The 18,146-nt window shown below is 34.9% G+C and overlaps 1 protein-coding gene across 1 annotated transcript in view; it reads right to left on the minus strand.

Moving 5' to 3' along the window:
* Positions 1-18,146, minus strand: part of LOC134830949 (uncharacterized) — a 30,576-nt gene that overhangs the window by 9,637 nt on the left and 2,793 nt on the right. The window contains 9 exon segments of the mRNA XM_063844568.1: positions 46-215; positions 277-404; positions 479-682; positions 740-829; positions 1,291-1,700; positions 1,898-1,985; positions 2,045-6,809; positions 11,855-13,977; positions 14,862-15,469. Coding sequence (XP_063700638.1) covers positions 46-215; positions 277-404; positions 479-682; positions 740-829; positions 1,291-1,700; positions 1,898-1,985; positions 2,045-6,809; positions 11,855-13,977; positions 14,862-15,247 — 8,364 coding nt within the window. The 5' untranslated portion in view covers positions 15,248-15,469.

The raw sequence follows: 18,146 nt of genomic DNA on the forward strand, positions 1-18,146 counted from the left end.
TAAAAAGGTGAAAAATGAGCAAAAAAGGGGAAAATTGTAACAAACCTTCGCTTTTTGTTGTTGTTTTAGCTCTTCCTTCTTGTAATTTCGCTGATAGGCGGTTATCACGCGACGAAGTCGGGTATTTAGATCTTGCATCGAGGGCCACATCGCCGAATCATCTTGTTGTTGTCCCGGCATTTGCACTATAGGCTCGCCTGTTTCATCATCAAGACCTGTTTTAATGAAAATTTTTATTTAAAAAAAATATTTTTTTAGATTTTAAAAGAAATTTACCTGAAGAACTTGGGCATTCCGTTTCGTTATTCTCTTTGGAAGTAACAGAAGATGATCTCGCAGCTTCTGAGGGATTTTCATCTTCGTTTTCGTCGTCGCCTTGTTTGGAGTTTCCATCTTCCTCGCCTCTGTAAAGTAAATTTTTTTAAAAAATTTTCATTCAAAATTTACTGAAAGACAAAAAATTAAAAAAAAAACTTACTCTTTGATCGGGGCAGTCTCTTCAATGCCTTCTCCGGCGCCGCAATGAGTAGCAAAACATAATTTTGGATCAGCACGAATTGCTCGATAGTTTTCGCATCCATGCTTGTATGTTCCAATTAACAAACTGCGATCGCAGCAACGCGGATTCCACCAAGATACGGGCGTTTGATCGTTCGTTGGCGGAGGATGAATGGGAATTTCACTAAAAAATTGAATTTTATTTAAATTTTGTTAAGAATTTGAATTTTTGAGATCTTACCTATGATGGATGCCATCATGAATTTGCTGAACACAGTCTCCAATGACTTCATGTTTGATGTAGTACAACATTCTTACACGAAGTAAAACTCTGAAAAATAAAATTTAATGTTAAAAATTGTTTTTTTTTCTTTTTAATTTTTTGTTTGATAAAAATATTTTTTCCTTAATAATTTTTTTTTTTGTAAATTTTAATTTTTTTTTTCAATATTTTTTTTTTGTAAAACTACAAATTTAATTTTATTATTTATTTAAATTTTTTTTTTTCAAAAATTTTATAAATGAAAAAAAAATGAATTTAATTTGAAATATTTTTTATTAAATTTTTAATTTAAAATTGTTCAAAAGTTTTTAAAAAATATATTAAATTTATTTAAAAAATTTTTTTTTTTTCAAAAAATATAAAATAAAAATAAAAATTAAAAAATAAAAAAAAAAAAAAAATTATTTTTTTATTTTTTTTTTCAAAAAATTAAAATTAAATTTTAATTGAAAAAAAAATGAGTTTAATTTTTTTTGATAAAAACTTTTTTTTTTATAACAAAAACTTACTTGTTAGCATGTCGCGTCAAATGTTTCTTGTAAGGCGGTTCAAGGAATGCCTCAGCATCGTATTTCTCATCCTTACTCCAATGATTATCATCAAAATTAAATTCACCGTCTTTTGTATGTCCCAAACTAGATGAACTACGTTTGTCTGGTTTTGGGGAATCTTCTCCGCCTTTTCCTTTACGACCTGCTTGAGAAACGAAAAAACATGAAAAATCACAAATTTGAAAATTTTTCAGGAAAAAACGCATTTATTTACCTTTCGCATTACGACCTCGCGGAACAAGATTATGCAAGCCACTGTGACTTCTGCTGATATTTTGCTCTTCGCCTTCTTTTGTCGGTGCAATGAGCTCCCAAATGAAGGCTTTAATCTTTTCATCGCCTTGATATTTCATCAAACAGTAAAGAAGCTGTTGGAAAAAAAAATTTTTTTAGTAAAAATTGATTTTTTTTATAAATAAAAATTATTATTTGAAAAAAAAGTTCAGAAAAAAGTGAGAAGTTAGTTGTTGTACTCAGCGCAAATCTAAAATTTGCTCAGTATTAGCATAGCTTTGGTCATCAAAAAATATTTTTCGTGATAAATTTCATCAAAATTGGTACTTACGATAATTCTTGCACAGTCTTCGAGATCTTGACTACTCCAACCACGCTTGAATTGTCCTTGTTCTTGCACTTCAGCCCATCGTCCCCATCTAAAAAATCAAAAAAATTAAAAAAATTGTTCAAAAACGAGTAAAAATCAAAAATTTACCCAAACGACAAAAGTCCTTTTTCGACTTTGAAGCATTCTGAGCGTGCCCATGATCCGTAAGTAACTTCGTCGAAGCCCAAAGCTGCTAATGTATCACGATCTCTCGGGATATAATCATCTCCCAGCTGTTTCATCATCTTTTTCTTCTCACGAGCACGTCGTCTGCTACTTCTAAGTCCCAATCCCAAACCTTCCTCATCACTTTCAGCAGGCGCCGACGAATCTTCAGACAATTCAATTGCATCTTCCTGCCCATATCGCTTAATTTGCGTACGTCGTCGGGGTTCAGCGAGAATCAAATCTTCAGTTTCATCTTTTTCGCATGCATTTGGATCAATTTCTGCCTTTTTAGCCCATTTCGCCCAGAAATCTGGATCATCAACGTCGATATCTGATCGATTATTTTGCGATGCAAACGATGCTTTGGAGAAAGTTGATCCTTTTTCCGATTCAATTGTGATAACTTGTGTTCGTCGCTTGAGAATTGAGTCAATATCTTCTTCACAAAACTTATCGGCGGCATTGTCGTCATCCATAACAGCGCCATAAGCGCCTTTTTTAAGCAAATCTTCAATTTCCTTCTTGCTGAGTTGCTTATTTCCGGCGCCATCTTTGCCCTGAGTGTTCATACTTTGCAAAATTGCCTTATCGAGCCCCAATTTTAAGGAGGCTTTGTCAAACATTTCGCGCTCGTACGTGTTTCGGCATAATAAACGATAAATTTTTACCATTTTCTTCTGTCCGATACGATGACAACGGGCTTGTGCTTGCAAATCGTTCTGCGGATTCCAATCGCTGTCGTAGATGATGACGGTATCAGCAGCTGTCAAATTGATACCCAAACCGCCCGCTTTTGTGCAAAGCAGGAAGACAAATCGATCAGAATCGGGCTTGGAATAACGATCGATCGCAGCTTGACGTAAATTTCCGCGAATTCGACCATCGATACGCTCATAAGGGTACTTCCGGTAGATCAAATAGTCTTCGAGGATGTCCAAACAACGCACCATTTGACTGAAAATCAAGACACGATGCCCGCCATCCTTCAATTTGGGCAGCAGTTTGTCGATTAAGACCATTTTACCGGATGACGCGATGAGATTTTTGTAATAAGCTTCTTGATCTTCGCCATTTGTCAAGCGATAATCGAATTGGATCTGCTCTTCAGCGCCATTTAGCAAGTAAGGATGGATACAACACTTCCGTAACTCCATCATGGTATTCATTAAATTCGGAATATTGGCTGCTGTTGTTCCCTTTTGCAAAAATGAGAAATTTTGCTCCATTATGCCGCGATAATACTTCTTTTGGATGTTCGTGAGTTCAACTTCGACGATAGTTTCTTCCTTCGGAGCCAAGGATTTTTCGACATCGTCTTTTAAACGACGCAACATCATCGGTTTCAGCAAAGCTTGTAATTTGGTGACTTCATCTTCGGTTCGAAGACTTCCAAAATCTCTGATAAAATCTTCCGAACTCGAAAATTGGCTTGGTTCGAGGAAATTCAACAAAGAAAATAATTCACTGACGTTATTTTGCAACGGAGTACCTGACAACAAGACTCGATGCTCCAAATTTAATTGCCTCAAACCCTCCAAAAGTTTGCAATTGCGATTTTTCAAGCGATGCGCCTCGTCAATGACACAAACGCGCCAATTAAACTTGTTCAGGTCCATGTAATCTGTCACTATCATCTCGAAAGTCGTAATGAGTACGTTAAATTTCGTAATTTCCTTGATTTGTTTGCCGCTTTCGGTTTTAAAGTACAACTCGTAGTCGTTCAACATCTGTCGTGACATGGCAGATCCGTGATAAACGACGATATTCATGTCAGTCCATCCCTCGAATTCACGTTGCCAATTGGGAATTGTCGAAAGAGGAGCAATTACGAGGAAAGGACCTCGAATTCCGTATTCCCAAACGGAATGTACGAAAGTCAACGATTGAATTGTCTTTCCGAGACCCATTTCGTCGGCAAGGATACAATTGTTGCCCTTATACCACGAGAATTTCAACCAATTAAGACCCTCAAGTTGGTACGGACGAAGCGAATTTCCTCCCTTGTAAATTGGAGTCTTTTCCAATTTCTTCCATTGATCGGGATGAGGGCGTTTTTTGGGGCGCCATTCGCTGCGCGGCGGGATTTTATTGAATTTATGATATTGTTGGATCTTTATCTCGTCAACATCTTCTTCCAACTCCCATGTGCTGTCTTCGTACGGAAGCGACTTCCATTTTACCAGATAATGTTTGACTGTGTTGCCATCGTCATCTGTATGTTCGGACATATCGAGCACACGATCGACCTCAATGAAGTCCGGGTTGAAATGATCTTCTTCGATGCTGTCGAAAATGTTCAGTTGATGCGCTTGTTTCTGCTGGAAACGACGAATTTTGTTGGAAACACGTTTGTCGCCCTTAAGTAACTCTTCTTCGGTGCGCCATTCGCAGTGTAAATACGAAAAATTGCGATATTTCACGAGGAATTCTTCGACTTCGACGAAAACGGGTTCAGGTTTGTTCTCGTCTTCTTTTTCGTCGTCGCCGGATTCTTTTTCTTCCTTTTTCTCCTCGTCTTTGGGCTTTTCGTCGGATTTTTCGGCTTCAGGTTTTTCGTCGGTTTCCATTTTTTCTGCGGATTCTTCAGTTTTTGTCGTTTCTTCGGGTTTCTTTTCAGTTTCAGAAGTTTTTTCTTCAGATTTTTTCTCTTCTTCGGGTTTTTCTTCTTCAACTTTTTCTTCTGTATCCATTTTTTCGGCTTCTTCTTTGACTTCTGTCTTTGCATCTTCCGTTTTTGGCTCAGATTCAGCTTTAACGTCGTCTGTTTCCATCTTTTCCTCAGTTTTAACTTCTTCTGTGCCCTCTTTTTCTTCAGTTTTGACCTTTTCTTCGTCAGTTTTGTCGTCAGTCTCTTTTTTAACTTCCTCCGTTTCGGGTTTTTCCTCTTTGACAGTTACCGCAGGCGGCGTAACTTCCTTCGGAGGGTCTGGTTTGAGTTCTCGTTTGCCAATTCGTTGTGCAAGCACATATTGGACAACCATATTGTCTTCATCTGACGTGTTAATGTACACATAATTGGGTTTTCCGATGCCATCGTCTTGCGGAAGCGCTTTTTCCACTTCCATAGATTGATCTTGTTCGGCAGTGCTTTGATTTTCTGTCGTTGTAACGCCTTCTCCTGTCTCTTCGGTACCTTCTGTGGCTTCTTTCGTGACATCTGTCGATGTTGATTCCTTCTTTTGCTTTCGTGATGACGGCGAAGGTGATACAATGCCTGATTCGTCGTCGGAAAAACGCAACATGATGTCATCTGTGTACTTTTTGCGAGCAGTATTTCGTGCTGAACGTCGTTTCGAGCTGTCAATTTCGCCTTCGGGTTGTTCGGGCGATTGCGGAGGCGTCGCAACAAGTTCATCATCTTGATCCGAGTCGACTGTGATTTGAATTCTTCCGCGACGAGGCTTTGCGGGAGCTCGTCCTTTTCCTCTGCCACGAAAAGCGCGTCGACGACGATCTGAACCCTCGGGGCATTTCCTGTAGGGACGACGTTTGCGATTTGGCGTTGTTCCGCCCGAATTTTCGACATCTGTACTTTCGAGATTTTCACTGCCATCCATGCTCCGTTTGCTTTCATCTAAGTTATCAGTCTCATTCAACATATCTTTCGATATTTTCGACACGGGAATATCGTCAAAGTCGGTTACTTCACTCGGCGCGATTTCACTACTTGGCGCCGCATTCGCATCTGACGAGTTTTGATTGTGCATCAACGACGCAAGCGATTGATTCTCGTCGTGACTCGATTTTGACAGTGCCGTATCCTGATTTTCTTGCGTTATGTTGTCCAACGAGTTGTCGGAACTTTGCATCTTTTTGCTTTTTCGTGGTTTTTTCGGTGCGGCGCCATCTTCCTTCTTTTTGCGTTCCTTCATGGGGCGTTCTTCCTTCGCAGCTTTCGGTTTGCGGGGCTTTTTGATTTTTTTGCCGCTCGGATCTGTCGACGTATCGAGATCTGTGGCGCCCTCTTGCGTCGTATCCAACGACGGATCAATTTGATCGCCCGAAAGGCCCGTTCCCGCCGTTACTGAATCCTCCGAAACGGGTAACGTACTTGGAAGCACAGTTGATGTCGTCAGTGATTCGTTTTGATCACTTGCAAGATCTTCGCCCGAAGCTGCAGCTGCCAATTTGTCGGCTTTTTTCACACGAGGTTTGCGTGGTTTTGTGCTTTTTGCTCTTCCGCGTCCCGTTGTGCTGCTCACTTGCGGACTGTCGATCATCGTGTTTGTGAACAAAGGCGTTTGCAAAATGCATTGCGGACCTCCGTTGCACTGATCGTTCGTTTCGTGCTGCTGCAAAAGGTTCAAACGTTCCTGCAAGAGCTTCGTTTTGTCCTGCACTTCCTGAGATTGCGCCATGCAAAACATCTCTTGGATTTGCTGTTGTAACGCGGCGCGTTCCTGATCATGCGAAATTGGCGTTTGCTGATAGTGCATTTGGGAATAGAGCGTTGCCGTTGGCGGCGGATTCACGACGGATGTTTGTTGTTGTTGCGTGGCGGGAGATTGCGTTGTATCGGCAACGATTTTGTTGTCGGTTGTGTCAACAGTCGCACTCTCGGATGCTTTTTTCTCGCTGTCGTCACGCGATTCAGCACCGGATTTTTCACATTCTGTCGGAATGTTTAAGGAACTGTTTTCTTCGATCATTGTCTGATTCTGTGGAGGTAATTCACTTTGATCCAAGTCGAGTCGGTTATCATTGTCTGAAAAAAATTAGAAGAAAATTTCATTAAAAAAAAATTATTTAAAAAAATTTCGATTAAAAAAATGAATTTTAAAATAAAAAAATTACGTAAAAAAATACGTAAATTTGTCTTTGAGCTCCTGTAAATTTATTTTTGCGCAAAAGGCATTGGGACCTATTGTAATTTGTAGCTCTGAATCATATCTTTCAAACGAATGTAAATTTGACTGTCTACGATAAGTACAAAGCTAAAAATATCAAATTTCATGATATTGCAATTTTCACATGCAACAGTGTCGCACATAGAATTTGTCAAAATACGTAAATTTGTTTTAGGGCTCCTGTAAATTTATTTTTGCGCAAAAGACATTGGGACCTATTGTAATTTGTAGCTCTGAATCATATCTTTCAAACGAATGTAAATTTGACTGTCTACGATAAGTACAAAGCTAAAAATATCAAATTTCATGATATTGCAATTTTCACATGCAACAGTGTCGCACATAGAATTTGTCAAAATACGTAAATTTGTTTTAGGGCTCCTGTAAATTTATTTTTGCGCAAAAGGCATTGGGACCTATTGTAATTTGTAGCTCTGAATCATATCTTTCAAATGAATGTAAATTTGACTGTCTACGATAAGTACAAAGCTAAAAATATCAAATTTCATGATATTGCAATTTTCACATGCAACAGTGTCGCACATAGAATTTGTCAAAATACGTAAATTTGTTTTAGGGCTCCTGTAAATTTATTTTTGCGCAAAAGACATTGGGACCTATTGTAATTTGTAGCTCTGAATCATATCTTTCAAATGAATGTAAATTTGACTGTCTACGATAAGTACAAAGCTAAAAATATCATATTAAAAAATACGTAAAAAAATACGTAAAAATTACGTAAAAAATACGTAAATTTGTTTGGGCTCCTGTAAATTTATTTTTGCGCAAAAGACATTGGGACCTATTGTAATTTGTAGCTCTGAATCATATCTTTCAAATGAATGTAAATTTGACTGTCTACGATAAGTACAAAGCTAAAAATATCAAATTTCATGATATTGCAATTTTCACATGCAACAGTGTCGCACATAGAATTTGTCAAAATACGTAAATTTGTTTTAGGGCTCCTGTAAATTTATTTTTGCGCAAAAGACATTGGGACCTATTGTAATTTGTAGCTCTGAATCATATCTTTCAAACGAATGTAAATTTGACTGTCTACGATAAGTACAAAGCTAAAAATATCAAATTTCATGATATTGCAATTTTCACATGCAACAGTGTCGCACATAGAATTTGTCAAAATACGTAAATTTGTTTTAGGGCTCCTGTAAATTTATTTTTGCGCAAAAGACATTGGGACCTATTGTAATTTGTAGCTCTGAATCATATCTTTCAAACGAATGTAAATTTGACTGTCTACGATAAGTACAAAGCTAAAAATATCAAATTTCATGATATTGCAATTTTCACATGCAACAGTGTCGCACATAGAATTTGTCAAAATACGTAAATTTGTTTTAGGGCTCCTGTAAATTTATTTTTGCGCAAAAGGCATTGGGACCTATTGTAATTTGTAGCTCTGAATCATATCTTTCAAACGAATGTAAATTTGACTGTCTACGATAAGTACAAAGCTAAAAATATCATATTAAAAAATACGTAAAAAAATACGTAAAAATTACGTAAAAAATACGTAAATTTGTTTTAGGGCTCCTGTAAATTTATTTTTGCGCAAAAGACATTGGGACCTATTGTAATTTGTAGCTCTGAATCATATCTTTCAAATGAATGTAAATTTGACTGTCTACGATAAGTACAAAGCTAAAAATATCAAATTTCATGATATTGCAATTTTCACATGCAACAGTGTCGCACATAGAATTTGTCAAAATACGTAAATTTGTTTTAGGGCTCCTGTAAATTTATTTTTGCGCAAAAGACATTGGGACCTATTGTAATTTGTAGCTCTGAATCATATCTTTCAAACGAATGTAAATTTGACTGTCTACGATAAGTACAAAGCTAAAAATATCAAATTTCATGATATTGCAATTTTCACATGCAACAGTGTCGCACATAGAATTTGTCAAAATACGTAAATTTGTTTTAGGGCTCCTGTAAATTTATTTTTGCGCAAAAGGCATTGGGACCTATTGTAATTTGTAGCTCTGAATCATATCTTTCAAATGAATGTAAATTTGACTGTCTACGATAAGTACAAAGCTAAAAATATCAAATTTCATGATATTGCAATTTTCACATGCAACAGTGTCGCATATAGTATTTGTCAAAATACGTAATTTTGTGTTTGGGCTCCTGTAAAATTATTTTTGCGCAAAAGGCATTGGGACCTATTGTAATTTGTAGCTCTGAATCATATCTTTCAAACGAATGTAAATTTGACTGTCTACGATAAGTACAAAGCTAAAAATATCAAATTTCATGATATTGCAATTTTCACATGCAACAGTGTCGCACATAGAATTTGTCAAAATACGTAAATTTGTTTTAGGGCTCCTGTAAATTTATTTTTGCGCAAAAGGCATTGGGACCTATTGTAATTTGTAGCTCTGAATCATATCTTTCAAACGAATGTAAATTTGACTGTCTACGATAAGTACAAAGCTAAAAATATCAAATTTCATGATATGCAAAAAATACATAGAATTGTAAAAAATACGTAAATTTGTTTTAGGGCTCCTGTAAATTTAGCATTGGGACCTATTGTAATTTGTAGCTCTGAATCATATCTTTCAAACGAATGTAAATTTGACTGTCTACGATAAGTACAAAGCTAAAAATATCAAATTTCATGATATTGCAATTTTCACATGCAACAGTGTCGCACATAGAATTTGTCAAAATACGTAAATTTGTTTTAGGGCTCCTGTAAATTTATTTTTGCGCAAAAGGCATTGGGACCTATTGTAATTTGTAGCTCTGAATCATATCTTTCAAACGAATGTAAATTTGACTGTCTACGATAAGTACAAAGCTAAAAATATCAAATTAAAATATACGTAAAAAATACGTAAAATATACGTAAAAAATACGTAAATTTGTTTTAGGGCTCCTGTAAATTTATTTTTGCGCAAAAGGCATTGGGACCTATTGTAATTTGTAGCTCTGAATCATATCTTTCAAATGAATGTAAATTTGACTGTCTACGATAAGTACAAAGCTAAAAATATCAAATTTCATGATATTGCAATTTTCACATGCAACAGTGTCGCACATAGAATTTGTCAAAATACGTAAATTTGTTTTAGGGCTCCTGTAAATTTATTTTTGCGCAAAAGGCATTGGGACCTATTGTAATTTGTAGCTCTGAATCATATCTTTCAAACGAATGTAAATTTGACTGTCTACGATAAGTACAAAGCTAAAAATATCAAATTTCATGATATTGCAATTTTCACATGCAACAGTGTCGCACATAGAATTTGTCAAAATACGTAAATTTGTTTTAGGGCTCCTGTAAATTTATTTTTGCGCAAAAGGCATTGGGACCTATTGTAATTTGTAGCTCTGAATCATATCTTTCAAATGAATGTAAATTTGACTGTCTACGATAAGTACAAAGCTAAAAATATCATATTAAAAAATACGTAAAAAAATACGTAAAAATTACGTAAAAAATACGTAAATTTGTTTTAGGGCTCCTGTAAATTTATTTTTGCGCAAAAGACATTGGGACCTATTGTAATTTGTAGCTCTGAATCATATCTTTCAAATGAATGTAAATTTGACTGTCTACGATAAGTACAAAGCTAAAAATATCAAATTTCATGATATTGCAATTTTCACATGCAACAGTGTCGCACATAGAATTTGTCAAAATACGTAAATTTGTTTTAGGGCTCCTGTAAATTTATTTTTGCGCAAAAGACATTGGGACCTATTGTAATTTGTAGCTCTGAATCATATCTTTCAAACGAATGTAAATTTGACTGTCTACGATAAGTACAAAGCTAAAAATATCAAATTTCATGATATTGCAATTTTCACATGCAACAGTGTCGCACATAGAATTTGTCAAAATACGTAAATTTGTTTTAGGGCTCCTGTAAATTTATTTTTGCGCAAAAGGCATTGGGACCTATTGTAATTTGTAGCTCTGAATCATATCTTTCAAATGAATGTAAATTTGACTGTCTACGATAAGTACAAAGCTAAAAATATCAAATTTCATGATATTGCAATTTTCACATGCAACAGTGTCGCACATAGAATTTGTCAAAATACGTAAATTTGTTTTAGGGCTCCTGTAAATTTATTTTTGCGCAAAAGGCATTGGGACCTATTGTAATTTGTAGCTCTGAATCATATCTTTCAAACGAATGTAAATTTGACTGTCTACGATAAGTACAAAGCCAAAAATATCAAATTAAAAAATACGTAAAAAAATACGTAAAAATTACGTAAAAAATACGTAAATTTGTTTTTGGGCTCCTATAAATTTATTTTTGCGCAAAAGGCATTGGGACCTATTGTAATTTGTAGCTCTGAATCATATCTTTCAAACGAATGTAAATTTGACTGTCTACGATAAGTACAAAGCTAAAAATATCAAATTTCATGATATTGCAATTTTCACATGCAACAGTGTCGCACATAGAATTTCTCAAAATACGTAAAGTTGTTTTAGGGATCCTGTAAATTTATTTTTGCGTAAAAGACAAATGTAAAAATTGTAAAAAATACGTAAATATCTTTCAAATGAATGTAAATTTACTGTCGCATAAGTACAAAGACATATTAAAAAATACGTAAAAAAATACGTAAAAATTACGTAAAAAATACGTAAATTTGTTTTTGGGCTCCTCTAAATTTATTTTTGCGCAAAAGGCATTGAGACCTATTGTAATTTTGAAAATATGTGAAAATTTTTTTTTAAGAAAAAAAATTTTTTATTTTGAAACAAAAGAAAACTGAATGCCATTAAATGTTGGACGTGAATAAAAATTTCAGTTAATTTTGTCAAAAAATTGAATAAAAAAATTTTTACGAAGAAAAAAATTTTTTTTTTTTGAATTAAAAATTTAAAAACTTTTCTTACCTAAACTACTATCTGTTGTCTTAGGTTCACTACTTGGCGCTTGTGTAGCTGCCGCATCACTTAAACTAGTTTGGCTTGTATCACTATTTACATTATCTGCCGTCAGCTGAAGTTGATTCTCCGACGCCGACTGATTTCCGGAACTGCCATCGTTATTACTGTGTGAAATACTTTCCATGTTTGTGTCGTCTTTCGCCAAATCGTCTTGCGCCATCGACTCGTTAAGGGGCGTCGACGTGTTCATCGAAGGCAATGTCGTGTCTTCATTGTTGCCCGTCATGAAGGGATCCAGGAGACTCGAAGCGTTATCCGAATTCGCATCTGACGCGACGTTTTGCGGTGTTTGCTGCTGTTGTTGTTGTTGTAAGGAAGGCTGTTGTTCAATTTGCTGCAATTGAGTATCCAACACAGACATTTGATTCTTATTACTACTTGTATTACTATCAGTACTCTTTGAATTATTTGAAACTATTGGAGTTGAATGTTGCAACGACGACGGAACCGAAGATGGAGTTTGATGAGATGAGATTATCGAAGGAGTCGAGTGTTGTTGTTGTTGGTTTTGCGGAGGAGGTATCACATTATTCGAAATGGGAGGCAAAATTTGTTGCGATTGCGACGTCATTGGCGTCATAATGCCCGAATTCGATTGCATCGCTAACGGATCAGATGACATCGCACTCGATGCGCTGCCCATTGTGCCCGGCATATTCATCCCAATTTGCTTCAAAGGCTCCATATTGTAGTTTGTCGATTGCATTTGACTGCCAACGGTACTGATGGGAGGCAATGCCTGCGATTGAGCTGCCATCATTTCGCTTACGGGAGGTAAAGATTGTTGCTGCGGATTCATTTGCTGTGTCATTTGCGCAGAATGTGGTGGCATTCCGAGATGACTACTGCCATTCAAGGGCGAATTCGCTTGCTGGGGAGTTTGACGCCATGGTTGATGCTGCGGAGACATGGGCATTCGAGGTCCCATAACGGGAGACATTGGATTTCCGTGTGACGTCATATGCGAAGGAACCGCAGATGGAGGGCGATAAGCTCCTGCGGGCTGCGAATATTCCATTGGCATTCCCGTATTCGGATTTGTCGGACCGACAAGTTGTTCTAAAGCTTGTAAAGTGTTCACAGGCGCTGATCCGGGTTGCTGCGATTGTTGCTGGGCTTTCGTCATTGGAGCAGGTCTCGGGCTCGAAATCGACGATTGCTGCGATTGAGGAGCTTGCGAACTCGTCGGAGGTTTTGCGGGAGACATTATGGGACGAGGCGACATTTGCGGATGCGGCGACGACATTTGCGTCGTTTGTCGCGGCGACATTTGCGGCGAAAGTTGCGGATATGCCGTGCGATATTGCGGACTGTTGCCATGCGTGGGAGCAGCTTGTGGTTTCGCATTTGGCACATACGATTGTTGCTGCGGCGCTCCTGGACCTGCCGTTTGCCAAGACATTTGATGTCCCAACGGAGTCATTTGATGACTGTTTGCGTTTTGGTGCTGTGTTTGTTGTTGCCCAGGATTTTGTTGACTTTGAGGACCCAAAGGCATGCCAGGATGCGATTGAGCTGACGGCGTCGTTTGTTGTTGCTGTCCCGGAACGCTACTTTGCTGCATATTCGTCATGTGAGACTGTTGCGCGGAATACATTTGCGGCGTCGTCGGCGGTTGCCCGGGAATTGCGTGATGCGCAGATGTTTGTGCCAAATGACTTTGTTGTCCGGGATGCGGGGGAATTTGTCCGGGAGTTTGTTGTTGATGATGTCCCGGCGGAGGTTGACTCGCCAAATGCTGATTGTATCCGCTTTGATCGAGTTGCGCATGTCCGTAGCCAACGTGAGCAGATCGCGCGGAAACTTGACTCATGGGTCCGTAACCGTATTGTTGGCTTGCGGCGGATTGCGCTTGAGGTCCTGTAGGATACATATGACCCGGAGCTTGTCCGTAATGCTGCGGAACGCGTTGCTGCTGCTGCGTTTGTTGCTGCGATTGCGCTGGTTGACTCTGTGTTTGTCCTAACGTTTGATACGTTTGCTGAGGCATCATGCCGCCCATCATACTTTGTTGATTATACGCCATTTTAGGATCTTGCTGCGGATATCCAGCCATATGTTGTCGATATCTAATGAGAAAAGAAAAGATTTAAATTAGTAATTTTATCATAAAAAGATTTATCATTCTTCAAAAATTTTGAATTTTGACGAAAAATTGACCAAACATTCATTAACAGAAAATTTTGATATAAAAAACGAAAAAAAAATCTAATAAGAATTAAAAAAATTACTTTTAAATTTTTAGTTTAGATTTAAGTTTTTAATTTTTAGATATAATTTTAGAACGAATTTTTAAACTTTTAATTAATTTATTTAAATTTTAATTTAAAACTTAAGAAAAAAATGTTTAAAAAATCATTAAATTAAAATTATTTTTTGATATATTATTTTTTTTCATAAATTAAAGTTTGTAAAATTTTAAAGAAAAAAAATAAAATATGAAAAAATGAAAAACAAAATTAATTTTTTGAGTGAATTTTGAATTTTTTTGAAAAATTAATAAAATTTTTAAATCAAGCAAAAATAATTTAAATTTTTGCAAAAAAAAAAAGTTTTGATTTTTTCACATAATTTTCAAATGTGGGCAAAAGTAATAAAAAAAATTAAATTTAAAGTAAAAATAGTTATAAAAACTCAAAAAATATTTAATTATAAATTTAAAACATCAAACAAATAAATTTAAAAATTTAACTAAAAAAATATTTTTTTGGGAAAATTCATTAAAAATTTTAAACAAAAAAAAAAAAAAATTGGTAATAAAATAATTTTTAAAAATTTTCATAAGTGAATTTAAAATTTTGATTAAATAAATCAAAAATATGTTCAAAACCTTATTTAAAAATGAAATTAAAAAAAAAAATTCAACTTGAGTTTCAAAAAAAATTTTTTATAGCAAAATTTCATTTTTGAACCAAAAAACAAAAAAAAAATCAAAAATTTCATAAAAACTCACCCAGCTTGTCCCTGCACGGGCTGTCGTTGCGTTTGCTGCGACGTTTGTGGATGCCCATAACCCATTGGCGTACCATAGGGGTTTGCTTGAGGCGCCGTTTGTGCTCCCCATCCGCCGCTCAGGTCTCCCAACGCACTCAAACTGGCATTTGGATCGCCCATGCCGTACATATTGTCGGCTGGCGACGGTTGATATCCCGGATACTGCGTTTGTTGTTGCTGCTGCTGCAATGGATGCGGTGCCCTGTGTCTGACATTTGCTGCAGCGCCGTACGGAGCTCCGGGTGGTGGGCCCATTCCCCGTGGCGCTGTCGGATCATATCTGTAATATGGATCCCCTTGATGTCCTCCTTGTCCATGATACATATTCTGTGCATTTCCATCCATTTATGGGATATCACAAAAAATTTTTTTTGATATTTTTCTTTTTCTCTTTGTCGTGTACTTGAATCTAATCTTTTTTCACAGATTTTTCGTTAATTTTCACTTGCTCTTGGTTACTTGCGTCTTTAGTTCTTCTTCATCGTTCAAGAGTTTCATTAAGCGTTCATTAATTAAAAGTGTTGCAATCGATTTTTTTTTTAATTCATTTTTGCGACATTTTGAAATCTAAAAAACAAAGAAAAAAATATTACATTAGTAACTTTTACAAAAAACTTTCACATTTCAACAATAATTGATGCATAAATTGATGCGCCGCAGACAACGCTAAAGGGGAAAAGCTATACGCTTATGATTTTTTTCAATTCGCACATAAAACGTACAGGAATTCCCCGTCAGCATTGCCCAATTTCGAACTTTGAATCCCTGAAAACGAAAATTTTTTCATTAAACTCGCTCTCTGCTTCTCTCTGTTTTGAACACAGCTTTGAAAAATACAAAAATTATTAAGCCGGCATATCAGCTGTTCCGCAATCGGCTGTAGTATGTTATACATAACACTCGTCGACGTCGACATCGTCGCTCATTCATTCGCTGTGTGTGCCTGTGAGCAGCAACGAGAACCGTTTCATTCACTTTTTTACACGAATTTCGACCTTTTCGAGGTCTGAAAGAGAATTTTCCCTCGTGAATGTCACAAAAAAGTCAAATTTTTGACTTTGACATTGCATCGACGTGCGCTGAGAGCGACTTAAAGACGGTTTTTTTGATGAAATTGTACCTTGAGCGAATGAATCACACGATGCGGGGAGATTCTCATGCCGGTCACACGACTTTAGTATTATTTATTAATAATATTATTATTTTTTTATTGTTTGTTATTATGACGCCTTACGATTTTCGCATTTTTTTTATGAATTATTTTTTCAAAATGGAGCCACGTATGCAAATGGCGATTAATTGGGGCATGAATTTTTGTTTGTGTATTGCACGTTTAATATTTTTTTTTTGCAATTTTTTATTTATGAAAAAAGTATTTGTTAATTATTTAAATAAAAAAATAATTAAAATTAATTGTTTAAAATTTATTAAAAAATATTTAAAAAAATATAAATAATTTTTTAAAATTCATTAAAAATTAAAAATATTTTTTTTTTATTAAAAAATATAATTAATTAATTAAAATAATTTAAATTAATTATAAAAATTAAATAAATTAAAAATAATTAATTATTTAAATAATTAAAATAAATAAATAAAAATTAATTAAAAATATTATTTTTTTTTTTAATTTTTAAATTTTATAAAATTATTTATATACAAATTCGTCACTTTGACGAGAAAAAAAAAAATGAAAGACAAAAAAAATATGTAAAGTTATGTCAATGTGTGAGTATAGATAGATGAGTTTGGTAAAAAAAAGTGTACATCCATAGTCGTCAATGATGTGATATAGAAGGAAAAAAAATGTACAATATTCAATAGAGAGCAATAATAATTGTAAAGTTTTACAGAAATGGCGGCGCAACATCTGTACACGGAGAAGACGTGTTATTGAGGTAAAATGTGTTCGCTTGCCTGCCGTTGCTGCTGCTGTTGTTGTTGTTGTTGTTGTGTACATATATTTATTATTATAAGAGAGTTTGTGTTAAAAGAAGGTTTGTTTGTTAATGTTGGGTTTATGCATGCACACACGTGTGTGTCTGTGTACGGGAGAAATAAAAAGAATGGGTAATAATATAATAAAATTAGCTTGTGACGCGCGCGCTGCTCCGATATTCTTCTCCGTGTGTCTTTTTTTCCGTACACAAGTACTTGTTACATTTTTTTTCCTTCGATTTTTTCTTTTCTTTTATTGCTCCGGACGACATGAAGGGGGAGAGAGACGAACCAATAAACCATCAATATTTAATTTTTTTTGTCAAATGTCAAATTTCTTCGCTTTTAATTCATCTTTCTGGTTTTTTTTGGTTAAGCAGTTTGTTAGAAAAATGATGATGGCCCCCACTTCAAGTCGACGTCGTCGTGATGGAATTGAATGTATTTAGGTACGAAACAAACGGTTTTATGTAATGCGCTACGTAAACTTATTATTAGAGGTTAATAAACTTTTTGCGATACTCTACAAACATGGAAATGTTTTTTTTTAGTTATGAATTATTTGAGTTATTATTATAAAAAACCATATTTCTTTGTAAAAATTGGATTTAAATGCAAAGTTTTGTACAAAAATTGCGGGAATGTGGCTTTTGTGGGGTGAACTCAAGATAAGGGGACACATTTTTGTCGTTTTATGGTTGAATGATCAATTTTTTCTCGAATACAAAAGTCGAAATTGTCTATTTTGAGATTTTTTGTACCTAAAGGTATAAGAAAGTTGTTGAAATGAGTGATTGAAATGCTAATTTTAAGTTTTTTTTGCGCTTTAAGGCGCCATGGCGTTCAGTGACGTTCGGAAGTGATTGATTTTCAATTTTTTTGCATAAATTTAAAGCTTGAGAATAATTTTTTGTTTTGATTTTGGGAAATTCTTGATTTTTGACTTTAAATTTGATCAGAAATTTATAAAAAAAATTAAACTTAAAGAATTTTAAAATTTTTTCTGAGAAATTTAAGAAATTTTTGTTTTCATTTTTATTAAAAAAATAATTATTTTTTTTTTTTTAATGACAAAAAAGTAAAAAATTATTACTAAAAATTAAAATAAATTTTTATTTAATTTTTAAAGATAGAAATTGATCAAAAATTGACTTAAAAATGTCTTTATAAGTTAAAATTTTAAGCTTTTAAAAATAATTTAAAGTTTTCAAACACAAAAAAGTGCTAAAAATATTAATTTTTTAATTAATTAATAATTATATTTAAAAAAATTGTTATTATTTTAACTAATTTGATCCTTGAGGAG

Source organism: Culicoides brevitarsis, chromosome 2, assembly GCF_036172545.1.
Source record: "Culicoides brevitarsis isolate CSIRO-B50_1 chromosome 2, AGI_CSIRO_Cbre_v1, whole genome shotgun sequence".
NCBI lineage: Eukaryota > Metazoa > Arthropoda > Insecta > Diptera > Ceratopogonidae > Culicoides > Culicoides brevitarsis.